This window comes from Mastigoproctus giganteus, chromosome 13 (assembly GCF_048544385.1).
Source record: "Mastigoproctus giganteus isolate SK-2022 chromosome 13, ASM4854438v1, whole genome shotgun sequence".
Taxonomy (NCBI): Eukaryota; Metazoa; Arthropoda; class Arachnida; order Uropygi; family Thelyphonidae; genus Mastigoproctus; species Mastigoproctus giganteus.
The window spans coordinates 97,665,401-97,691,902 of NC_143587.1; the positions used below are offsets into that span (position 1 = coordinate 97,665,401).

The 26,502-nt window shown below is 37.6% G+C and overlaps 2 protein-coding genes across 5 annotated transcripts in view; both read right to left on the bottom strand.

Moving 5' to 3' along the window:
* Positions 1–733: 733 nt before the first annotated feature.
* On the bottom strand, positions 734–5,443 carry LOC150076287 (major facilitator superfamily domain-containing protein 6-A-like). The gene is made up of 3 exons (XM_090387309.1): positions 4,051–5,443; positions 1,099–1,266; positions 734–816 (listed from the first exon to the last, which is right to left on the bottom strand). Exons 1-3 carry the CDS (start codon positions 5,441–5,443, stop codon positions 734–736), a joined length of 1,644 nt encoding a protein of 547 aa, XP_090243435.1.
* Positions 5,444–21,776: 16,333 nt separating this feature from the next.
* LOC150076288 (uncharacterized) overlaps positions 21,777–26,502 on the bottom strand; it is a 45,107-nt gene continuing 40,381 nt past the window's right edge. For all 4 annotated transcript variants that reach the window (XM_090387628.1, XM_090387627.1, XM_090387629.1 and 1 more), the window contains 2 exons: positions 23,761–23,928; positions 21,777–22,603 (listed from right to left, as the gene is read on the bottom strand). In XM_090387628.1, the coding sequence (XP_090243754.1) occupies positions 22,476–22,603; positions 23,761–23,928 (296 nt within the window). In that variant the 3' untranslated portion in view covers positions 21,777–22,475. The remainder of the gene's footprint in view (positions 22,604–23,760; positions 23,929–26,502) is intronic.

The window sequence follows — 26,502 nt, forward strand, 5'->3', positions numbered from 1 at the left end:
TGGAACTGTAAATATAACTGAACAAAACAAAAGCGAAAGTATAATTTATTTATTTAATTACTTACAAAGTATCGTACATTTCGTATCTATTCGGGTTTGTTCTTAGAAATTTATTCCCACATTGGAAAATAGTTTCAACGTTATATATTTGAAACCCGATTAATACACAGCAAAATACAACGTATACATGAACCTCTTGTGTGTGGACAATGTTCAAGTGTAAAACTGGCTGAAGATCTGTAGTTATTTAATAAATTAATTGATAATTGATTAAAATATAACAGCTCCTACGATTTCGCACTCCCTACTCGAAAATTCAATTGAAAATTTCAGTTGTCCATAGCTGTTCCTAAATCACTAATTTCTCTAATAATAGTTGAAAGTACAGCATCTCTATTGCGCACCCCAGTTGTCTCATGGAACTTGCAGATTGAGATATTCAAATTAAAGCTGTTATTGTTACAATTGACATTTGACTGAGTTTTGGGGTTTGTGGTACGATTGTCTTCGGCAGCGTCGATTATTGCATATTATGTATTGAGTGATACATATTAGGCGATTTCTACCATTAACAAAACCCCCAAATTCTTCATAATTTGACCACATATTTCGCTGAAAGATTTGTGATTCGCTTCCACGATTTAATTAGTACACTTGCTTTAATGTGACTGGAATCCCAAACTAAACTGTCGCTTGAGTTTCACCTCAAACTCTCGAGGAACTGCGCCATTCCTCATACTTTATCTTCAGACTGCCCTTTTCCATTTCCTGTTTCCACCTGGCCCACGGCGTTACTGTCAACTCTTTGAGACTTCTCTGGAAGAGAAAGTTTAATGCATGTTATAATTTATTCCACGATACTCCCCTATTTGAAAAAAAAATTACTGAATCAAGGAAAAATTACAATGAGCGAATTCTACCCCTCAGAAATTTGAATAAAATTTTTTGATTGGTTGTCTTAATTTCCACCAAATTCCATTTATACTTGTTCCCCCTCGCTTACAGTAATTTTTGATTCTATTTCTTGTAAATCACGACTGGTGTATTATATCTAATACATCTGTGTTTATATGATTTTGAATGAAACTACAGACTTACCTTCGTTATGTTTCTCGCTCATTCTTTTCCACGTTGGCAACACATATCTGTATCCAAGAAAGTACAAAATTCCACTGATGCCTGCCACCGTCCCCATAGTTCGAAAAGCAGTTCGTGGTCCATAATGGCTCATGATGCTACCTCCTATCAGGCTACCCATTCCACGCCCTGAAAAATAAACAGAAAGAAACTGATCCCTCTGAGAAAACTTCGTGGTCATTTCAGATATTTTAAAGTTAATTTCTGCAAATTTCTTGTATTCTGCGAAACCAAACGATGGGGAATTTTGTAACAAACGAATTTACGACCTAACGTTGGTCCGATGACAGTTCGCATTCAGAAACGTTGCTTGTGATAATTTTATTATTAGTTATTAGACAGTATCAAATTTGGTCAGGTTATACTCGTATTTATGCGTGGATTACATTTAAATACTCGTATTTATAAGTAATCCGCAATGAACTAAGAAAAATTATTTTTAACGTGGCTTTAAAGTTCTTTTCCTTAGTAATAATTTTACTACATCATCCTATGATAGTTCTCAATCTTACACGCGATTGAAATAATACAACACAATGTTTCAGTTAATTACGCAGAAATGACAAACTAAACTTTTAAGGGACATTCCGTATTCGCTGTTTCCATAATGTTACACGTGTTTCTGCTGACTCAAAACTATTATTATAATTTTATTCCCACCCCTGTATGATAACTAAAATCCAGCTTAATTTTATCCAGACATATCCTGTTTAATAGCCGCGGCATTAAGACATTTTCCAACCCCCTTAAGGTGCGAGAGCTCCAAAAGAACGGTATACAAGAACACAGCATCTCAGCAATAATATCATTCACAAAGCGCAGATCCAATAAATGTCATCTTAAGAGTTGCAAAACGACAAAAGTCCAAGGTGCTAAGCCAGGGCCGTTTGCAGATGCTGCAACTACTCCCCATCTGTGCCAATTCCTGAGTATGTTTCATATTCATCCACACAATTAAGCAATGATTTTCTAGTAAATTTATTACTTTCACAAATAAGTAAAAATTCAAATCCCAGAACATCTTATCATCCAGGAATTGTCTGGGATGCCAAAACACTTCAGGTCATTTCCAGTCGTATTCAATAGTCAGCTCCTCAGTCTGGCAAATTGCCAGTTCCGTAATATCCTTACATATGCTTAACGTTATTTTAGCATAATCATTGCGCAACTTGATGATAAGCCAGCCTTATTTCGAACTATCTTAATGTGTGTCGCAACCATTCACATTTCCCCTCTCTAGATTATAATCGCGCAAGTAAATTTCTTATTTATCATACACGATCTGAAGGCACGAGTCTATTATTCAGCACAACGATGGATTAATTCACAGGTGGCAACCAGAAAATCAACCACAGAATACACAATTTACAGACAGTATACACGGAGCAATATGGCCTTAGTCGCTGATACCCCTAAAACCCTACAACAACTGGAACGGCCTGCATCCACGGGTTGTTTGCAATGGTAAACTTTATCTTCCCTGTTCAAAAGCTTCTCTTCATTTTTTCAACAAAATCTAACTTTCCAACAATTCACTGAACGAACTACTTCTGGTGAAGTCATAACACGATGTTAGTTTCTTTCTACCACTGAAGTACTTCTACTCCATAGTAACCGGCGTTAACCTTCCCTTGATCTATAGCAGCTTGGATTGGCCATTCAAGTAGACCAAAGAACTTCAGATACGGCTTTCATAATGTAATTGATTAGTGTTACTGATATCTCTTAAGCATACTTTCTCAGTTTTTTGTTGGCAAAATCAAACATGGTGGGCAATAGACGGGTTGGGTCCCAACTGAGCAGCACACTCCGTACTAGTAGTACAAGTAAGGAGGATGGAAGGCATGCTCATTATTCTTACATGGAGTCCTGAGCAGTGGAACACAACGTGTCCATCAAAGGAGATCGTCGGGAGGAAAAACTGAAAATTCTTTTGTTTTAAGAACGGGGCTGGTGGGTGGATTCATCTAAGCAGGTGCAACTGGATCCTGATGGTGGGATGGGGGCATGAGTGCTGCAGACGTTTGCCCGTTAGGAGGGGGGGGGGGAGTTACATGGTACACTCATCCGTTCGTCCTAGTGTCCTTCCGTAAGGATAACTCCATCTAGAGATCCGGTTGACTAACGTGGATTGTTTCTCCCCTTTAGGTCCTTCTGATTACCAATTTCAGAACACGCAGATGTATAGAGCGATCTTCGACGAGACATTAGAGCAGGAAGAACAGAACAGCAACAGTAGCAGCGTCTAGCAAAATTCAAACGGAAGTTTTCATGAGGACACGATTCAACAAGGGTTCTTACGTCGTTAATTATGAACGACTTAAAAGAGTTCTGGTGAATTTCTGCCAGAAAAGAAGGACGTATAACTGCTGTAGATGATATAATTATGTGTATTTAATATCCTATTTAAGTACAGATGTATATAAATAGCTTTTTTGTAAATAAAGTCCATTGAATTTATTATTAATGAGTCTTTGTTAAAGTTTACCCATTATTTTTCTATTATTGACTGATCAATTAATAAAACACAAGGAGTGTAATCTTCGCTCAGCACCATACACGCAACGCAATCTAGTCATGCTTCAAAAGAGGGCATCGATGGATAACAGAAGCTGTATTCTATGGTCCTGAATAATATTAATGCTTGGTTCGTGGAACTTAGAACTGCTGTTGTCAGTAATTTGGGAACTTTCATTTTTGGGGGTGAGGAGTATGAGCCACAGTGTGTAATTCTAGAGCGACGACACTAAACCTATAATTCAAAGTAGAGTATGTCCAATCAGAATATATCCAATCATTATGCCCATCTATGGGGATATATCAAAAAAACAATGATGTAGTTAAAACTATAATATTTTAAATTCTTACTATATCATAATTAAAAGAAATATATATAGTGAAAAGCAAACTTACCAAATCCATAATAAATTGCTCCAAGCATGGTTTGAACTGTTGCTAGCATGCCCTCGGGAGAAAGTTCGGCACCGTAGGTGACCAGTGCAACCCAGAACAATTGATAAGTAATCGGCTTAAAAGCTTCAAGCGCCAAAACCCATTCTGGTTGCACGAGAAAAGAAAATCCAATGCAGCGAACACAATATCCAAAAAAGCCAAGGAAAATAAACGTAATTCTTCCAAACTTCTTTATTAGCCATTTCGATGCTAACAACAGCGGAATTGCTAATAACCCAGCCACGGTGTTCCTCAGGCCAATGATGAATTTGGGACAGTTCAAGTCAACGAGAAACCATGTCATGAATGATCCAGCGTAACCCCGCACTATCCCCAGACACAACAGAGCAACCGCGAGCAACATGGCTTCTGGATTTCTCAGTACGTGTAAAGCTTTACGTGACATTTTTCTCGAGGGAGGAACAATCTCGAGCTTCAAGATAATCACCATAATTAATGTCACAAAGACCAGTACATTAAACAAACAAAATGCTGGAAAGTAATCTGTGCCGCCTCTTTTTTCGCTGGCAAAATCAATTAAATATCCTGACAATGGTGAACCAACTACCGTAGCCAAGGATGCCCATAATCTTTCTCGACCAAAGTCCCCTTTGAACTTTTTAGTCATCATCAGCGTGGTCACATCCAGTAACCTATAGCAGATCGTGGCACAAGTGTTGAACGCTAAATATAAAATGAAAGACATCACCACTGTGACCACTCTGTTTTGTCCAACCTGTCTACATTTCGCAGGAAACAGTTCAGGTACGATATCGTCTTGAAGGTCTGTCGACTCGGATCTACAGGACATGGTACAGTTGTGTTTTGAAGCAGAAGAAAACGAACATTGTATATCATTAATGCTCACATTGTCTCTATGCACTGATCCTATCGAAAACTTGCACATGCTACCTTCTGAAAGTCCACTGTTCATTGGCTTCAAATTAGAAACGTTTATAAATAGCGATGAATTATTTGAGTGTTCAGTAAGATTACACCAAGTGTAGTCCTTGTTTCCTAAGCAGACTTCCTTGGATATGTCCATACTATCTGCTGAACGATCGCATTGCAATTCACATTCTGATAACCTTAACATTGCTGTAATGTTTGGTTTGGACAAACACGTTGCGCTGTCTGCCATCAAGTAAGGGGTTTGTGAATGGGTGCAGAGAAAGTTCACCGAAGCGTTTTCGCAAACAGGAGGTGGTGTGGCTGGAATGAACAGCAAGCCCACTGAAATTGCCATGGTGGTTAACATGAAGAATACGAGAACCATTTTATATTTCCCAATCTTGTCTGCGATAATTCCTGCCAGAGGAGGACCAAGAAGCGTAGGGATCGGAACGAAGGTCATTATAGCAGTTGTTTCGCCAACAGTTAATCCTTTTTGCTTCAAATGTACGATTATGTAGGGAAAAAGACTTGAGGTTGCTGGAAAAGAAAGAAAATTTCATTAATTACTTGGGTAGTGTTAAGATGGTAATTCATGTAATGAAAAAATCTTTTATTTCATCTATCCTTCTGCTTAAGAATACGAGTATTACAGAAATTCATATACCGTGAATGATTAAGGGGCAAACAACTTTTTATTAAAAAAAAATATTGAAGAAATTAATCAATGTTAAATAATAGAGAGCATCAAAATGAGGGTGGTAGGAAAGGTAAATAGGAAAAAAAAAACCTTTTGATGCAAGCTAAATAAAATTGGTACATAGATCAGGTATTTCATCAGGGGTCTACACCTGATCATGTACCAAAACACTGCGTTTCTATGCAAACTTATGTTGATGGAGTAAAGATTAAAATATAACAACAAAAAGAGGAGGTGAAAGATAAAACCTTCAGAAACATAAGTAAGGTAGCCCCAACGCAGTGTATGTAATTTAATTAAATTAAATTAAAGTGTAAAAGCCTTACTTACATGTACATGGCTTAAAAGTATAAAATGTAATGTAAATTCTGAATCGTCTAAAGGACGAAAAGCTTTGAAAAAGACGAAAAGGTGATTTTATGTATTATAATAAAAGTAACAGGCAATGGTATAGAAATGGGAAATAATGCAGGGTAAGGGAGAGAAAAAGGTAATAAAAATAAAGGAGGCGAAAATAGCAAGAATGAGAAAAGTAGGAATGTCCGAATCGCCCTCGTATTGCACTAATAGTTCAAAAAAAGCCATTTTGGATTTACAACAGAACTTAATCATCACCCCTGTATTTTAATATATATATTATACCACTCTTAAAAAGGAAGTTGACAACAGTACCACCTTTTTGCGTTGTCATCTTGGCATTAATGCAACCATTAAAAAACTCATGGCCTTACATAAAAAATTACGCACTAAAATTTGTAATTCTACTTTACCATTCTTATACATGATAGCCAAGTTCCATAAGCATCCTGTTGGCTTCAGATTCATTACAAGTGCCAAAAAAAGTGGCTGTTATCTGCCAGGCAAACAATTTTTTAAATTTCTAAATACTATATATTTATTAATCTTCCATCTACCTGGATCATCAATAATCATAACGTCATCAAAACCTTAAATTCCAATACCAACATTTTCAGTATTGAAACATGACTTTTGTAACTTATTTACCACATCATCTGATTATTTCTGTACTTAATCAATTATACTAATAGACGATTCAGAATTTACATTACATTTTATACTTTTAAGCCATGTACATGTAAATAAGGCTTTTACACTTTAATTCGCTTTAATTTATAATTATTATATTATAAATATTTTAATATATATATTATTCATAATGTTTATATATATTTATAATATATATATTTTTTTTATCTAATTTTGTACATCCTTTCACGTATCTTTAAAATTTCATTTCTGCAGATAGGCTAACCTATTGATATCTATATAGTTTGGTCTTAGTATGTGTGTTTATAAAAATAATATATTTGATATTTGTTCGCTAAAATATTTCGTTTATGCCTTCGAGCATTCATTTTATTATCAAATTACCAAACACAAAAATAAACTTTTGGTGTTCTCACTTTTGCTTGTAGGCTCTATAGATTATTTGATATAGACTTTGGTCGAAAGGTCAATAAATGAAAAAGTTATCGTCTGTTCCTAGTTTGATAAACAGCAACCTGACGCAACTCTGCTGGGCTAGGAATATATGTAAGTGAGCATGGGTGGATTTCAATACGGCGCAACCTGGACATTGGTCTTAGTATCAGTATGAAGCATATAATACAACGAAACCCACTTTTTGGCTTTGTGAGTGACACAGTTAGTAGAGTTACCATCCTCGGATGGAGAAGGCCTGAATTCGAATCCCGTCACTGATCCTAGGAATTTTTATCTCGACTTCTTTTCAAACGTGGCTGAGTTAGTGGTTTTGGGCGAGGACCGTGCCATAATAACGGAAAAAACGATCTCGCACAACAGACCAGATATAACCCTCATCGACAAGAAGGAAGTGGAGGTTGGCTCAATACTGCCAACCTCCAGAAATCATACGAGGAAAAGATCGGGAAGTACTCGGACAGGACTCAAAGATATGGAACAAGTAATAACCATCCCGATCACTGTGGCAGCCACCAGCATGGTGCTAAAGCGACTCCATAAGACTCTTTCACATTGTTTAAATAGGCCACAGCTGTGTTGCCAGCTCTTTTTGAGTACCTCCCCAACTACCAATGAATGGTCAACCAAGTCCGAAACTGTACAATCTGGATTGTGGTATTCAACCGGGAACTGAAGGCGTTAACTTTATCCAACCACTACTTTAATGATAGAAGATTCCGACCACTATTTAAAAAAACAAACTTGTTTGGTTTTATTTGCTGTATTTCTCTTAAACAGATAGAGTTGAATACATTGCATTTCCCCAATATTATTTAGCGAAATGTCTAAAGAGATTTATTTATTTTAATGGGTCAGATCGATATTTACCTGAAAACCAACAGAAGAGCACAATCTTTACCGGCAGTAAATCCCTGTTTATTTTTGTCCATTGCCACCTGTCCTTGGCTTTAGAAGATTTCTCGTCCATGATTTCTGTTTCCTAATCAATGATAAAAACGAAAATTTGCATACTGATGCATTAATCAATATTAACCAAAACGTTAAGCAGATAATCTAATAATAAGTTCTTACTTGACATCTGCAAACTGAAAGAATTCCCATTCTCTGCAATGTTTTTTTGATAGTTGAATCTATTGTGTCTTTTGCCAATTCGATTTAATCAGACTGCTCGTCTAAACTTCAAATAATACATCGAGGCCTTTGCTTATTATCCACATACAGTAATCGATATAATAAAACACTGCAAATTATTGTAAGGCTTTTTATTGTACAAGTATATGAGCAGAGGACATTCTTTTCAAATAATTATTTTTCGAGCTGGACTTACACCAGCTGGGAAAACAATTATTTGCTTCTACCAGCCCATAATTCAGGCAAATATTTAAAGAATAACACAGTACTTTCCTTCGCATTTTCCAACACTCCCCCCCCCCACACACACACACTTAGTACTACACCATCAAAGGGAATACAGATTGGTGTTTAAGCGAGACAAAACCAAAACAGAGGTCCCACTACTTTGGATCAACCTAAACACAGAAAAACCAAAGAGTTTAATATTAAGAGCAAGCGGGGACGGGCCATTACACTCCCACCACAAGGAGGTAGGTTACTACTATCTAAAATATCGTTTACATATGTCATTAACATGGCCTACGACGTGTCACTACCTATTAAGTCCTAAGAGATGGATCATCAACGCAGGGAGCGGAAGACCCCTCCCCCACATTTAGGACAAATCTGATCAAATTCTTCTTCAACCGAGTGACACCATCTAGGAATCATGTCAGCACAAAATCTTGTCAAAAATGACATAACTAACTAGGCTTCTTCCATGGTAAACGTATCTTTAAAAGAGTGATCTAGGCCTCCGCAATGTCTGCGGCACCATTTTTACAATGTCAATATGCCATGCATCGATAGCATTGAGTGAAAACTAAGAGGTCCTGAACTCTGTGAGAAGACCAGTTCATACATATCCTCTCACAGAACTTAAAAATCTTTCTGATCTCATCTCATCAGGACATTCAATCACAAAGTTGTATCCCTGACTGTTCCTCGCCTTGTTTGTTATTATTATCTGAACTGTGGTACAAAACTGATCTTGTGTAAGTCTTGAATCGTTCAGGTTACGTGACCCTAACTTTCTTAACTTGGTAATCAACGTCGAAAACCACAACTTTGGGCTTGTACCTTGGAGGCCGATTAAACTCCATGTTTAGTCAGCAACTTTTGCACAAAGAGATATTTTGTTGAGATCTTCTTTTCTACCAGTACCCTTCCATCTCTAATAGGTCTAATTGAGAGGACTTTCACATCCTCTAGAATGGGACAAACAGCCTTCAGCAAGTCCGCCTTCATCTGTTAACTGGAACTGTATCTATCCGATATAGCGTTGACAATCAAGGTCTTGGACTTGTCAAACGGCTGTGGAGGCACCTTGCGAACCACATTAATGAATGTTTTCTGAGCTTTCGGCAAAATTTCTTAGGATTAGGACTTTGCAGATAATTTCTGGTTGGCAAGTTCTAGTTCTATCACTACAGTCTCCATTTTGTCCCATATTGACAAAACGTTCGCGTTCGAAGCATCCAGATCCTCATCAATATACTGTCCCTAACAGTTGTGTAAATATATAAGTTATATATGGAATTATTAGTGAATTTTAATATATGATTTGTATAATGTATGTACGCAATCATTAATGTTTAAATACTGTATATATTAAACATAAAATGTGTATATAATATTTCGGGATGAGACTACGTGTTCAGTATACGTAACCCACTGCACGTAGTATCTCGTACCCTGATATGTACTTAGCACCCTCCTGGCACTTCGCCGTCCCGGGGTGGTTTTCTTATGGGAAATAAACAGATAATAATAATAATAATCATCAAAAATAAGTTTTGGAAGCCTCAGCTGAGCATCCATCAGCTTAGCTACGGCTTCAGTTCTTTGCTCCATCTCAATAGATTTCCTAGAGATCGGAACAGTCATAGTCTTTGTTCTTCTGAAGGATTCTCATCCTCCAACTCCACAGAAGATATCTCGGTCTCATGAGGAGGCGGATCCTTTCGCACTGCACTTCTAGTGCGAGTTTTCCAGGACGAAGAAGGACCTGACAAGTCTTGACTAACAACTTTTACTTCATAAAGCTTTCCAGATACCTTACATGGTCTCTTCTTCCTAGATTCCTTTTCGTCCTCGGCTTTTCTTCAGCAGCTAAGGCCTCTTATCTCTCGGCTACCGTTTTTGCTCTTAATTTCAAATCTTCGAGAGAACTCACCTGCCAATGCTTATACAAGTTTCATCGTCTAAAGCATAAAACACTTCAGCTGTCTCTAGACTACTTTCAAAATATTTGCCAAGTTCTTCCTCTTCCCGAGGAGTCAAGGGAGTTAGTCTCCTCCTTTTTTTTTTTTTTTTTTTTTTTATATGAACCCCAAACACGAGAGATATTAGAACCTATAGTACTTAGTACCGTGCTTGGGTTGGAGGTTAAGAAGACGAAAGAAGATATTTGTTGATATTGCACTTGAACTTCTGTCGATTGTAATTTTCAGGAAATACGATGAAGGAAGGTTGTTCCAGAAAACGGCAGTTGAATGAATAAATGAGGAAGACGAAAAGTTGGTTCTGTGGGTTTGAAGTTGGACAGTAAATGGATGTTGGCTGGTGGCGGCACGTGTTTGGACTGTTTTGAAAGAGAGAGCGGGAATTATAAAAGCCACTTCAGAAGAACAGTGCCCATGGAAGTATCTGTACAAGAGGCATGCAGCAGAAACAGTGCGTCTATGAGAAAGCGAGTAGAGAGACTCTGTTAGAGATGAATCATTAATTAACCTAACTGCCCTCTTATGAATGGAATCAAGAAGCCGGAGAGAGGTCTGGGGGACACCACCCCAGATGTGGGAACAATATTCCATAGTAGGGAGGATTCGCGATTTACACAGAGTGAACGGCTGTTTGGAAGAAAAGTAACGCCGAGAGCGAAAGAGAAAACCAAGTTTTTTAGATGCAGAGGAAGCAATATTTGTAATGTGTTTGTACCAAGAGAGATTAGAAGTCAGGGTAATCCCCAATACAGATATATAATCTTGCCTAGAAATCGGAGTGCCACTAAACATAAGCACAGGAGCAGAAGAATCCTTTTTGCGAGATATAAGACAAGACTGAGTTTTGGAAGGGTTGAAATCAACTAAGTTGTCTTTGCCCCACTGGAGAATTACCTGAATATCGGCATTTAAGGAATTGGTAGCAGATTTTCGAGAAGTTGAAGCTGGTTGAGCAGGACAATGTTTCTCAAAATGGAAAGTGGAATGCAATGTGCTATCATCGGCAAAACTATGGATACGATTTCCAGTCAATGGATGAAGGTCATTAATACACAAGAGGAAAAGAGTGGGGGAAAGAACTGAACCTTGGGGGACACCGGCATTAGTGGATAAGTTAGAAGACAGAGAGCCATTTACCATCACCCTCAGTGAGCGATCAGAGAGAAAACTGGATAACCAATTACCAAAAACAGTTGGCAAACCATAAGATGGAAGCTTGTTTAGAAGACCTTTATGCCAAACACGATCGAAAGCCTTTGAGATGTCAAAAGCAACTACTTGTGTTTCACCGAACCTTTCCATTGAATTAGTCCATAAATGTGTAGCAAAAGCCAGAACATCACCAGTGGATCGACTCTGACGGAATCCGTACTGGCGATCGTTGATCAGACGGAAGGTTTCAAAGTAGTTTAAGAGTTGGCGGTTAATTGATTTCTCCATTACTTTAGAAAGAGTAGAAGTAATTGCAATGGGACGATAATTGGATGGGATGGATTTGTCACCCTTTTTAGGAACTATCTGGATATGAGCAAATTTCCAAGCAGAAGGAAAAACACCTTTGGAATAAGAAAGTGAAAAAAGGCGGCAAAGAATAGGAGTAAGTTCAGGAACACAGGTTTTGAGAATAAGTGGAGAAATACCATCAGGACCTGGAGCTTTCTTAGCATCAAGATTCATCAGAATCCTTCTGATATCTTTTTGACGGAAGACCACAGAAGGCATTGAATGGAGCGTGTTGGGAATGGTGGGAGGTGTTTTACTAAGATCATTAATACATGAGCTGGAAGAAAAATGGGATGCTAGCAGGTCAGCTTTATCCTTGGCTGAAGTGACAACAAAACCATTTGGTTTGGACAGAGGTGGGAGCAGACATGGGCAAAAGTTGCGGCCAATAGCTTTGGCAAGAGACCAGAATGCTCGGCTACCATTAGGGCAAGAAGCAAGTTTTCTACTCTTAGCCTGTTCAAACTCTAGTTTGGACTGATTAATAACTGCTTTACAATTGTTGCGAGCTTTGATGTAGGCAGAAAATGAAACTGAAGAATTAGAAACAAGCCAATTACGATATGCAACATTCTTCTCTTGAACAGCCTTAGCACATTTATTGGAAAACCAAGGTTTAAGTAAAGCCCGAGATTTTAAAGTGGAGTGTGGGATAAAGGATTCCATTCCTGCAAGAATAATTTCACTGACATGATCTGAGCAAACGTTGACATCAGAACTTTTGAAACAGTAATCCGACCAAGGAAAAGAAGAAAAGAAGTTTCGCAGGTCATCCCATTTTGCATTCTTGTAATGCCAAACAACACGAGGTTGGGAATAGCCATGAGATAAAGGTTCCATTGGAGAAGAGACAATCACCAAGTTGTGATCTGAAGTGCCTAAAGGAACTCTCACTTCGACCGTGTACTTAGAAGGGTTGTTTGTGAGAAAAAGATCAAGCGTATTGGCTGTATGATTAGGATTGTCCGGTATTCTTGTAGGTAAATGAACAATCTGTGCAAGGTCATTAGTAATTGCAAAAGCCTCAGCATCTCGACCTGCTTGGTCGATGTGACTAGAAAACGGAAGCCAGCTGGAGTTGTGAATATTAAAATCACCAAGGAAAATTACCTGACTGTTAGGAAAGTTGGACTGGAGAAAGTCAAGTTGCAAAGAGAGGAAGTCAAAGAGCTCCAAGTGATTAGTGGAATTGGGAGAACGGTAGAGACAACAGATGAATTTTACCCAATGAGGTAGAGAGATTTTAAGCCAGAGAAGATCAAAGAGCGGAGATTCCAAATTGCCAAGTCTCTGATAGGGAATATCAGAACGGACATATGCAGAAGTACCACTATTGAGGCGAAAAGAATCATACAGCGAATTATTTGGGCATCTGAGATGAGCAGTAATTGAATCATCCGATAACTGTGATTCTGTCAGAAAAAGTACATAAGGTTTGGCAGACTGCAAGTGGAAATGGACATCGTTGAGATTAGAATTGAGACCACGTATATTTGTGAAATGAATTAGGAAGTCCTTGGGAGGTTTAGATCTTTTCGCAGATAAGCTTGCTCTATTAGTTTGACAATTCATGGTGTATTCAATAGTAAGAAAAAGTGGGTGGTACATGCTGTATGAAGTAATGAAATTTTTGGATATGGCGTACATGTGGTAAGAATATACCCAGATCCTTGACATAACGTGGCCTCGACAATGCTCCCCGCATACACACTACTCGGACTCCCTCCAGTCACTATCTGGCAGAGTAGAGGTAGCAAGATTATACACTAGCTGATCCGGAAGTTTCCTAGAGAGTTTCCAATAGGTTCAGTCCGGTGTACTAACTAGCGGCCGGCCTGCGAACACCGTTTTAGAGCTGTACCCTCGAAATGTAAGGAATATTGGATCTCGCCACGACATTCATCATAACCTCAAAAGTCATCAATCATACTGCATGATGGAAGAGATAGGGAAGGGTTGACCGGAACTTAGCTCTAGAGACTAAACATGGGTTCCACCACTTCAAGCCTCCAATAAGCAAAGTGGTGGTATTTAACCGGTTGATGAGAGTCATCTACCACCTAGTACTGCCTGGTAACATAGAGGAGCGGCGTTCCTCCATGTGGTGTGGGCGCCACACCTCGACCCCTGCTTACGTTGGTTCACACCTGGGTGGTCACCCACCATGTACTTATGCATGGAGGTTATACCCAGGATTACTAACAGTCTCACCATCGTGAAGGTGCAAGCAGAGGATTTGGCTGACACAGACCGTCCGGACTTCGCCGAAATTGGGTCCACTTGACTTGAGTGTCACCCGAATATCAGTTCCATCAGCGTTTTAGACTCCCAGGTAGCAAGTACAGCTTGTCTGGCATATCTGAGAGAATGTCTGTGAAAACCTCAAGGACCATCCTTGTCGGCATAATCATATAAACTGTTAATACAATATAAACAATAATAATAACTTATTAATAAATTAAGGCAAATATCACTGGCTAGCTTAACACTAAAGAAATACAGTATACAAAATAACCAAAAAATGCACGCAGAATTTTGAACAAAAGCCTAAATAAGCTCTTTGTGCCAGCTGGGGAACACCGAACTTCCCAGCCGAGACCATGGAAGGTAAAGCTTCTTCATCGGATCCATGGGAAAAGCTAGCAATACGAGTCATAGACCAAATGGGCGTTATTTGGTCTATGACTCGTATTGCTAGCTGACTGGATAAGGTCATAGACCAAATTTATTTGGTCTATGACCTTATCCAGTCAGCTAGCAATATGACCTTATCCTTATACCAAATAACGCCCTATGACTCATAGACCAAATTTATTTGGTCTATGAGTCATAGGGCGTTATTTGGTATATGACTCATAGACCAAATAACCAATACTGAATCAAACTCCATGGTACCTGGGCAGTCAGGGATCAATTTTCGGCCTCTTTATAAAATCGTTAAAGTCTTTGACTTTAACCTTCTTTAACAATCTTTGATATATGAAGTTAGTGCTCTTAAGGAGCCTGCATTAAAGTTTTAATTTATGATCTATAATTCTATTTTCTCTGTAACTATAACTGGACCCAGTTTATATTGTTTTCGTGATGCTATTTCCATAATTAAGTATTTTTCATTTTTATTACATATATGTCTCAGAAGTCCGATATTTGAACCACCTTATCCAGTCAGTTTGGAAGGCGAAATCCGATGAGTATTAATATGAATAGATCACCTAAATATGACCTAGCGTTGGACTTAATAATATGTAAAGGCAACAAAATACTCAATAAAAGCTATAAATATTATCTTAAATTAATTTTAAATTACCTTGCTCATATTAAGGTTTCCGTGATCCTTCTCATTATCGCTAATCTTGCAGTTCCCGTTGTCCATTATGGTTCACAAACAAAGAATCCTGTCCTCTGATAAATGCGAATTTTTAGACAACTTATTACCATAATCTTCCGGAATAAATTTATCCTTCAAATAACACATTCCATCTTTTATATTGTTTTTTTGACTGCCTCTGAAGAATTTCAAATCTGAAGCAGTCCAAGCATGGCCATTTCGGTGCAGTTCCCTACTTATCTGATGGCATCTGAAATACGTACATGAATTGAAGGTTCCCGAACTCCTACTCCAACCAATAACGATCGTTGAAGAGTTAATCTGTCCCGAGAAGTAGCGAGAACAGATTAACCGCAAAACGTGGTGCTTGCCCGTTTAGAACGAAGTGTAAGAAATGTCTTTCATAGAAATGCGATAAACCTAAGATGACGTCATTGAATCCCGCTGTTTCGGTGTGATCGGAGTGTTTATATTACAGAGGAACAAAGTCAATAGTCAGATTTTACATCCTGATAGTGGCAACCCCTGCTCTCCTCCCTTGTATTGCAAAAACATTTCACTCCTTTTAAGGATTCTCATATCTCGCTGATGGATTTCAAGATGAAGAATTTATGCGATAAATTTTTCATCTGAATAAAGGCCAGAAAGAACCTACAAAATAATTGATTCGTGTATACAGATTAGTGTGTATGAGATAGTAATAATGTAATTTGTGATTTCTTTTTAAAGACGGCATCATCGAGATAAAATTTGAACACAAGATCAGAGAACACTTTCGAATGGTAATAATCCCAAACACCAAAGATAGCTGAAATCGATTACAGGTCCCAAACTAGTATTGTAGAGAGTTGAAGGTTGATGGGAAAAGTCACAAAACTAACGTTCTGGTATGTGACTTGAATTTCCACAGACTCCACTTTCCAGATAATATACAAAGCGCAAGTTTTTCCAAAGAATGGAAGTTGAGAAGGAATTTGCTCCAGATGTGGAACCAGTACTCTGTAATAGAGCAGTTTTCAGATTGTTACATACTCAAAAAAGGACAAAATAATAATACAAGAACAAAAAATATGTATATAGTCTTCTCTTATATTTTCCACATTGATATAAAAAGTTAAGGACAAGTCTCTTAACTTCTGAAGTTGTTGAGCTTTATCTTGCCACCTTTCGGAATATGTTCCAGATCTACTAGCAGAGGTCAAGTAGCTTTTTTATCGCGCTATATATAATAAGGATGAACTTCTCTGCATTGTCATGTGTATCTCAGTTATCAACCAGGTTTTAATTACAATTGGGTATCAAATTCCAGCACACTAAGAACGAAGTGCATGTTAACTTAACATTCCACTTCTATATTTACAGTTACCAATACGGTTGGCTCTATTAAATGTATCAGTTGCAACTTGAGGAAATTTCTTAGCTTTATGACACCTCGTAGTTTTCTTAATTAATTCTTAGAAGGCATAACTGCGAGGGCAGAACTTGTTAAATACACCTTCCGCTTCACTAAAATATTTCAGTAATGAAAGAATGTTCCAAATCGCAATTGATTTCGCTCATTGTAATTTATTATTGTTTAAAACGTTTAAAGTGAGATTTCTATTATTTTCGGCAAGCTGGAGAAGTGGAGTGCTACACGACATTATGCTCTTGCACTAGCTTTATTTATAGTGTCCCTGTATCGTCAGAATAAGAGTACAAAAGTCAGAAGTCAATCACTTCTTTCCTTTAATTCTGACTTTTGTACTCTCCGCAGGATGCACAGTGGTTATAATCACCGTCCGACTAACACCGGTTTGAAAGACTCGGGTTCGAATTCCGTCAATGACACGGTGAACTTTAATGACGGTTTTCACTCCACGGTGAACTTTAATGACGGTTTTCACTCCATGGCTGAGTTATTCGACCTCACGCGTGGAGAGCTAGGTGCACTCCCCAGAAATTCGGATGGGACTTCGTCAAACACACAAAGAAGATGAATCTTTTTCGGAAATTCTGTGGAATGATCGATAGATTGGTCTTCTAACCTTCCAAAGATTCCCTCGGGGTTAGGCATAATTGAAACAAATATTCCTGATGAAGCTTTAAATTATTTTGAAAGCGAAAAATTTCTGGTGCTTATAGAAGATCAGGCAGCAACATTAAGATTATTCGGTTCACTCCTACGTTTCCGCAGGAGTAATGGAATACCATATATGAAACAACACCAGAAAAGAAGATCATATCAATAACCAAAGATTGGAACCATAGATTTAGGAATTTGGTAAGATAAAAATATCTAGGTATATAGGTGTTAATAGAGGAATCTCTTTAAAGAGTACGTCTGAGATAATTCTAGCTGTGCATAACCAGAGGCGGCATCTGATCTTTGTCCACGATTTGATCGATGTCCGCGACTAATTTCCCAAGGTTGGTTTTTATACTGTTTAGAAATGTCCAATGCTAATGCACTTCCACCATGACTCAATCAAGTCAAGTGAAAAAGACAGCGTCTATCTTCGATGGAAAGCCAAACATTTCTACCTACAGTAAAAAGATGCATCTTCAAAATCAGCAATCGGATGACGCGCCTTCCCTCCTTCAATCGGGCCATTCTCTGCTACTACGCTTTTCAATCCTAGCACTTAATCTGGACTCCTTGAATTTCCGCGGCCTCCGCAACTCTTTGTTACCCTTTTTCTTCTCGCTCACCACTGCGCTACCGAGCCACTAAAAACCACTCAGATTCCAACTTCACTCCACGCGACTACTGAACTTCTCCCAAGACCTTACTACAACCCTTCAATACCACACCTCACGAACAGCTAACTCCCCTTTCCCTTGGGCCTCCCTTTATATACAGGGCTTTCATTTACTTTATCCCCTTCAATTAATCCCTGATTTCCAGACTGTCCATATCCACCTGAATGCTTCTCTATTTTTCTTTTGGCCTTCACCAGGACACCTGTCTTTAGTCGGTCATTGTCTTAACTTCTGCCAAGGATACCCCTAACCAAATGCTTAGAATCTAGTGATTTCTCCAGTTCCGTAGAATTGGAGAGAATACACGCGATCAACATTGCGCGTGTTCTGTGGTCCATTTTCTGTTTGATGGATGAAAAACCCGAGTTACTAGGAGAAAAAACCATGCTACCCTCGCTTGGATCGATTAACTCAGTCACGTTGTGAAAAAAACTCATAAAAATTCCTCCCGTCATCAGCGGGATTCGAACCCCGGTCTTTTCCACCCGGTGTGGGGGGGAGTTGGCGATTCTACCAACTGTGCTGCCCACGAGGGCTTCTTAGTGTGAGTAAAATGTTTTTATAATATAATAAATCACTATCAATAAAATTTTTCTTCGATCATAAGAATTGGACATTGATTTTTTTTGGGGATGAAAGTTATTATATAGAAAGCTTCATTATTAATACACAAAGTTCTCACCCTTATTGGTTTTCACCTCAGTTGCATTCAAAGAATGATGGAGATCATGCACTGGATGAAACTGGGGTGATACAATCATCATTCGCACACACCCCTCTCATATACCTGCCTAATCCCATCTAAAAGTGCAATTCATCTTTTACCAAAGGATTTAAGAGTAGACCCAACTTAAGAAAAAAAATGGACAAACCCGAATTTTATGAGATCGTTGGTCTCATAAAATGCGGGTTTGTCCAGTTAAGCTCAGACTGGGTAAACGGCAAGGTAGACTTTGCACAAAGCAAGAAACAAATTTCATTTTCGAATTAAACAAAAAAAGAAGAATAATAATTAACCCTTAACCACTAACATTTAATAACGTAAACGCTAACACAAAGTACTCTAAAAGATATAAAATGAAATTAATTAAGTAATTTTTCGGTTAAAATTCATAACAGAGATATTCTAGTCTCTGTTATGAATTTTCATCCATCTTTCTAAAATCAGTTTCTGGAAACTTGGATCGATTGAGTACATTCTTCAAACTTACGTTTGGCTTCCGTATTAAAGCAGACTTATGGAAAAGTCCGGCAACCCCCGTTCTCTGTTGCTGTAATTCAAACATTTGAGCAGTCAAGAAAACCCTAAACATAAGTAATGTGTAAATAGGTCACGTTTTCGTTTATATTTAACTCTTAGTTTTGGTTTGCTGCTCTGTGATTTGCATAACAATAACAGGGAACTCGCATGCGCTCCTTCGTCTTTTGAGCCCGACTCGTATAATAAAGATATCCAGTAAAGTCTGTAAAATCAGAGCACTCTGTAATCCGGAATCCTTTAAAATCCGGCACATTTTACAAAAATATCAACATTTCACTATCCGGAAATGAATGCAACCGGCACTTATTTCAGTGATCGCATTTGTCTTTTAGAGAATCCATGCCAAAAAGAATAGCACTTTAATAAAATGTTTTCAGGACTACATTGTCCTTCAATCTGTTTTTGCGCCCACCAGGTTATAAACTGCACTGATGGGTCTTAATTCCACAGACTAATTATATTTTAATGTCACAACTTACCTTTGCAACGAGCTGCCATCGCATTGCACAACTTTCAAACAGCTTGTCTCACTGGAAATCTCTGGCTAAGCACATCTTGGCCCTGGCTGCCCTTGTTCGAATAAACAAGAGCTACCCCAACAACAACTTTCAAACAGATGGCTTCTCCAAATGTTAATTGACCATTCGTTTAAAAGATGAAACCGCTATGACAGCCTGTTCCAGGATTAACCGGTCCCTCGCAAAAGCAGATGAAAGGACAAGATAATCACTATAAATATTTACAGATGTAAATAAGTTTATTGTTTGTGCTTAATAGTTATTGAAATGTGTTCCTCTAAAACTGCTCAATGACGAGGTATACTTCTTTATAATCAGAAAAATTTTAAAATCCGGCACTTCTCAATTTCTGAGGGCACCGGATTTTAAGTAGTTTATTGTATTTCAAATATATATTTAAATAATTGTGGTTTTTTTGTTGTTGTTTACAAAACTACAAGGTAATCAACGTTATGATTTCTTCATGCGAAGATTTCTGACGTCCTCCTCAACTAAGCTCTTCTGCTAATTCGCATGGTGTCCCAACTTTTCGCAAATCTTAAACTGATTAACTAATTCTAAGAAGATTAATTCTAAGAATTGTCTCAGCTGGGTTTGGAGGAACAAGGTTGCCTATAGCATTTGTTTAATCAGGCTGTGGTGGCGATTAATTTATAAAGTCTTTTTAGGCTTAAATTAAACTTGAACTACGAACAAAAAGATAATTCTAAATTTAACGGCGATAATCCAATATATTTTAAGCTTACTTAAGAAAAAACTTTGCTTTCACAAAGAGTTGCATTAGTATTGCGCTATTTTCAAATAAAATGAATGATATCTTCACGGGAATGTGATTTTAATCTCACATCATTGGTTTCTGGAAAACGTTTTGGGTTATTTTGAATTCTTTTTCTTGGACAATGACAATATTTTATCTTTTTATTAAATGGATTACAATACTTACTGTATTAACTTTTTAATATAAAATTAAATATATAAAAACGCTGTCCTTTTTTTTCGCATTTATTTCAAAAATAAAATAAAAAAAACAAATTATTTCTCCTGAAAATTAAAAGGCATTTCAGTTTATTATAACATATAAACGTGAATATATTCGACTCTTCCATTTTTCCATTTAAAAGACCCCTTAAAGCACCCCAAATTTCAAACGTACGCATGCCTATTGCATTCTGCTTTTTATGTATATAAATATATTACAAAAAATATATATTTTATCTTTAGATTAAATCTAAAGAATGGCTAGAATGGTTCGTAGTGGCGTGTGCAAAAATAGACTAATTGGTCGAAGTTAAATTCCTACCATATAGCTCCCCAAAGTAATATGGTTCCCGTACCTCTTTGGCAATGACCAAACTAGCTGGAGGGCAGTCTTGAAGATTAAACACACTAACAAATGCTTTTCAACCTTCACCATCCTGGATGATTCTTTTTGAAATCTGATAATGGACTTTCCAGACAATCGAATCTCGAACGGTCGATTTAAGTCAGTCAATTTACATCCTCCTCTAAGTATAAGTACCACCAGTTTTAGGAATCTTCGGTAATATTTAAAATGGAAAGAAAACATGAAATTATCATTGTGTGTGTCCTCCACAACTTTTAAATTTAGGGTCAAGTGACGTGATACATGGTAACTCTGACGGGAACTTTTTTTATTTAGATCCAACACCTTCAAACGAAATGATAAACATCACCCATTCGAAATTAGAAACATATACGAAGAGATCCTCGACTATTGAGTCCAACCATCTTGAAAGAAGATGCTTGCTATTGAGATTGTAATCGCAATCCACTCATTAGGAATTTAAATAAATTTCCAATACATGTTCTGAATATTGTGACCGTATTTCGATTTGCCCTAAATTATGCTATATTTTTACTTAACTGTAAAATGAAGTATTCTATTAAATGCATTCTGTAATTTAATTATAAAAACACACGATTCAACATATTTACTTTACTTTATTACATAAATGCCCAACTCTCTCTCGTCCTGATATTCTACACAACAGCTTATGACACAAGGCAATGACAGATAACATAAAATATGAATGAATAATTAATTATATGTAGCTAATATAAAAAAATCTACATCACTCGCGTATCTTTGAACAAATTCCATTACAAAACGAAACTTCTATCCGTTCCTCACAGCAGTTTCTAATTCAAAATTTCATATTTTATTCACAGTTAAAAGGTATAACAGGGGCACTTATAAATATGAACGAGGGCATCTGCACTGGGCGTCCACTATGAAGCGATGGTGGAATGAATGTAGCTGCTTTTCACCCATTTAAGTACCCAAACAAATCTTTTGAACTCGTTGGTCTCTGTGTGATGAATTTCCATTTCATGCGTTTGCGTGTGGGCGCCCTGTTAATTAAAGAAGTCTTTACTGATACAAAATTACAAAAATATACGAATATCAACGAAGGAATGTTCCGTGCACACAGCTTCTTATTCCGTCTTGGCGATACGTATTACTTCTGTCGGTATAACCGGAAGAATCGAAGGATGATGTAGATCTCCGGAGAGTGCGGTACAGTTGCTTCCTTCACAGCATTTTCACTGTCTTGTACTAAACATCTACGACCTGCAGCGTAATTTCGTGCAAATAAACACGCTCAATGCATCTCTGGGCTTATTTTGTGTCGCTTCCGGAAGTCAGGGATTCGCTGTCATCTTGGTCAGCAACTATAGGTTGGTGGGCCTTGGCATCTCCATTGGGATGTTGCTCTCCTAGCGGATACCACGCTCCATTCATAGTAACTGGAAGGGGAATGACAGCAGAAATAAATATTAAATAAATCGTCTAATTTTAAACAAAAGCGCAGTTTATATATACATCAATTAAAAATAAATTTTATTAATTAATTAACACTTCCGTGTAATCAAATTGCTGTTGCAAAGATTTGCCTTACTTTTTATTTCATTTATTTAAATTTTTCATATTTTTTAATTAATTAAAATAATTATTATTTTAATTTTTAAATTTGTCATATTTTTCATTTTAAAAATTTAATTCTTAATTCAGCTATGTAAAGGAAGATATATCGAAAAATATAACAGTGGCATTCCTTGTTCTCCTGATTCACTTAAAAAATAAAAATCTCTTTTTTTATTTATTATTTTATTTTATTTTCTATCACAAAGCGCAACTGAGCTCTGTTATTAATATTACAATTGCATAAGAGATGGCGCCACAACGTAATTCTACTATTGCATGAGAGATGGCGCCACAATGTAATTCTACTATTGCATGAGAGATGGCGCCACCATACATCTCCAGCGTACAGGGGTGGGTATTTGTTATTAAGCGCTTATATGAAAAGCAACACGTAAACTCTGAGCTCATGACACGTTCAAAGACTGCTTATACACTTTTTAACTTCCTTATTGGCATTTTAATTAAAATGCCGATCAACTTACATACAATCTTTATTATAATAAATAATAATTAAAATGAATGTATCTTCTTAAACTACGTGAAATTGATTTAAGATATTTATTGAAATTTGCCACCTAAATGCAAAGTTAAATCTGAAATCAGCAATAAAACACTTCAATAAATACCTTAAACAATTCCACTTGGTATAACAGTGCGCATTTATTTTAATTATTATCTATTAAGATGCAAACTCTAGAACTTCTTTAAATGTGGGTTAATCTTCATCAATCAAGGTTAATCAAGAAATCTTCAAGCTCGTAGAGCTTGAAGATTTCTTGATTTCGCCTTCATGTGGACACTCGAAAACCACACAGCATTTCAAAGATGTAAATGAAGATATACCGATAAATATAACAGTGGTATTTCTGGTCCTCCTGACTTTTTGTGGACCGTTCAAAACCGTTCAATTCTTTTTGAATCACCCTTTAGTTATACTGCGTGTGCCTAATTAATTATATTTCTTGAAAACATAACCTACCTGGTTGTCCTTTCTTCTTGGGCTTCTTATTTCTTTTGAGACACGTTTGATAGAGAGTCAAATAGAGAAGGCCTATGATAGCAGAAAATAACGCCACGCCTCTGAAAGTAAGTCGAGTTCCATACATTCCAATGAAAAGACCTCCCAGGTAGCTTCCTAAACCACGACCTATAGAAAAACAAAATATCGTAAGGACCTTATAAAAAACAGTCTCGTGGAACTTGACTAATAAACCTATAGAATTAGTTTCCTTCTCTCTTTGATTCTACAGACTAAATAATAAGATATTCATGGAGTAACTAACACTTGGGATGATATTTAATGAATTGTTTTTATGGATTACTTAAGATTCAATATGGATAAAACCAGGGTAGAAACTTTATTTATGAAATCGAGCTTGGTTTTCTTGGGATAGATATTGTGTGTTTCTGATGAGGTCACATACAGCTCCAAAACATAAAAATAAACCTCCACTTAAATCATCTTAAAATCATCCTTCTAGTAAGTACTTAGCACTGAAAAAGCTAGAACCCTTAACGTATAAATTTGCATGTTAAAAGACATTGTGCAGCAATAAAACTTTCTATATGAGGAAGTCGATTCGTTTGGTCACAGGAGAGAGATCTGGTAATGGACAGCGTTTGGCTTGGCTGGACATGCGAGTCAGTGAACAACAGCCACGCCTCTCCTGGTCTCATACATCCTTGTTATTATTATCCTGACTACACCCTTAAGAAAAGAAAACCAAAAACCGAAATCCTTTTAAGGTGCTTTCGTCGTATTATTTCCACTACAGATCAGATGCGCAATGCATCGAGGCTAATATTACTCGCCCTCATTACTATTAGTGCTTCGGATGACATATTGAGGGTAACCATGAAAGACGGCTGAGACGAGAAAAGGAAGTACACATATTTAAGCTGTTTGGCTTCGTACACTTATTCTTGCAAAGGGTGTGGATGGCTGTCTGGCTTGTTGCTGGTCCATACAGTGGGTGGACAAATAATTGAAACACGTGTCATAAGAGTTACAGGTATGCACTTATTGGGCCACCCTTTGCTTTAAAAAGAGCTTACATTTTAAGTGAAATAGATTCGTGTAAATCTTGACCTGTCTTAAAAGGAATATTGGACCATTCTTCGTGGAAGAAAGTTTCAGGCTCCTTGAGTGATGAAGATATAGGAAATCTGCTTCGCACTCTCCTTTCCAAATATGTCCACAAATCTGGTGATTGTGCAGGCGATGCTTAGCCTTAGTTTTATGCTCCTCAAACCACGATTGGACATGCATGCCATTTACATACATGGCACCGTCTGTAGGCAATAATGCTTCCACCATGTCCACTCAGAATACCATGGTAACCAGTAGCAATAATTCTCCAGTTCAGGGTGATGATGCCCAAACCGATGTTGATCCTTCTCTATGTTTGATGGTTGCCAAAAGGAAGTCAGACTGATGCGCTTCATTTGGCATTCACCAAACGTAAACTCTCTCTATATGTTGAACGATGATTCCTCTGAAAATATGAGATGCTTCCATTCATCAAGTACACAGATATTGTGCTGCTTACGCCACAGCATCCTCTTTCTAGGATTACCATCAATAACGAGTGGTTTTGCAATAATGGTTGAGAATGCAATCTGTTTAGGAAATCTTTTTAGATTTCTACACCCATGCAAGTGTTTGTGAGAGAGTCTTTATCAGTGCTAGAAGTGAAAAATTTTAACTCTAACCCTAATATTTGGCAATAAAAATAAATATTCATCCCCACCCTCGAATCGAACTCAGAACTTCTCAATCCATTGTAGAAGAACAGCAGTCACAGCCACTGCAATGGCTGCTAGGACTATGATTCAACTGAAAACAGTTGTTGTTCATGTTTCGTGGCCCGTGATGAATATGTTCTATCGATACAACAGAATTGACCAGACACCATTTGCTGTCATGGTACCACAGAACACTTGCTATTTACATACATATTATATCCGGCGCAATATGGCCTTAGTTGCTGATGCTCCTAAAACCCGACAACAACAAAACCAGCAACAACTAGTTGTACTTTATCACAGACGAGATATCGCAGACGACGACCTAATAGGAATCCACTCCTGTCAGCAAAAAGCAAGAACTTACGATCACAACACGGTCTAAAACACAAACATTGGACGCTGGAGGGCTGCAAGCACTTTGCCTGGTTCATGCTTTTTCACTCTGATGGGAGGATTTGGCGAAACCAGCAATGGATCCGCGAGTTCATGGAATACATCCTGATAGACACCAGCAAATACAGGCGACTATTGAAATTGTTGGGAGTGTTTCCGTGGTCCACAATGGACTTCTCTGATATCAGTGAAACAACATTTCGATGCCACAGGTTATTTGGAAATTGTTTCCGACTAAGCGCATCCCTTCATGGCTAAGTGTACCTCTGCAAATGAGTTCCTCCATCAGGAAAATGTGCCGTGCCAGAAAGCCAGAATTATACTGATTCCAAGAATGTGAGGGTGAATTCAGCCTACTTGTCCAGTAACCAGATTGAAATCTAGCTGAGCATCTGTGGAATGAGGTGGGGGAAGCCCTTTGGGGTATCCGTAACCATACAATTTGTAGCAACTATCGGAAGTAATTGAATCAGTATGGACCACCATCCCAGTGGCATGCTTTCCATGTTGAGTCCATGCCACAGCGAATCCAGGCTGTGTCTATGACTAAAGGAGAATCTGCTCGCTATTAGGTAGACAT

Bases quoted from the DNA above. Each gene is read 5' to 3' on its own strand.
- LOC150076287 (XM_090387309.1), bottom strand. From the start codon at position 5,443: ATGACCTTCGTTCCGATCCCTACGCTTCTTGGTCCTCCTCTGGCAGGA. The intron at 1,267-4,050 runs GTAAGTTTGCTT...TTTATTTTTCAG, and splicing joins AGCAATTTATTATGGATTTG to GGCGTGGAATGGGTAGCCTG. The intron at 817-1,098 runs GTAAGTCTGTAG...TTTCTCTTCCAG, and splicing joins GAGCGAGAAACATAACGAAG to AGAAGTCTCAAAGAGTTGAC.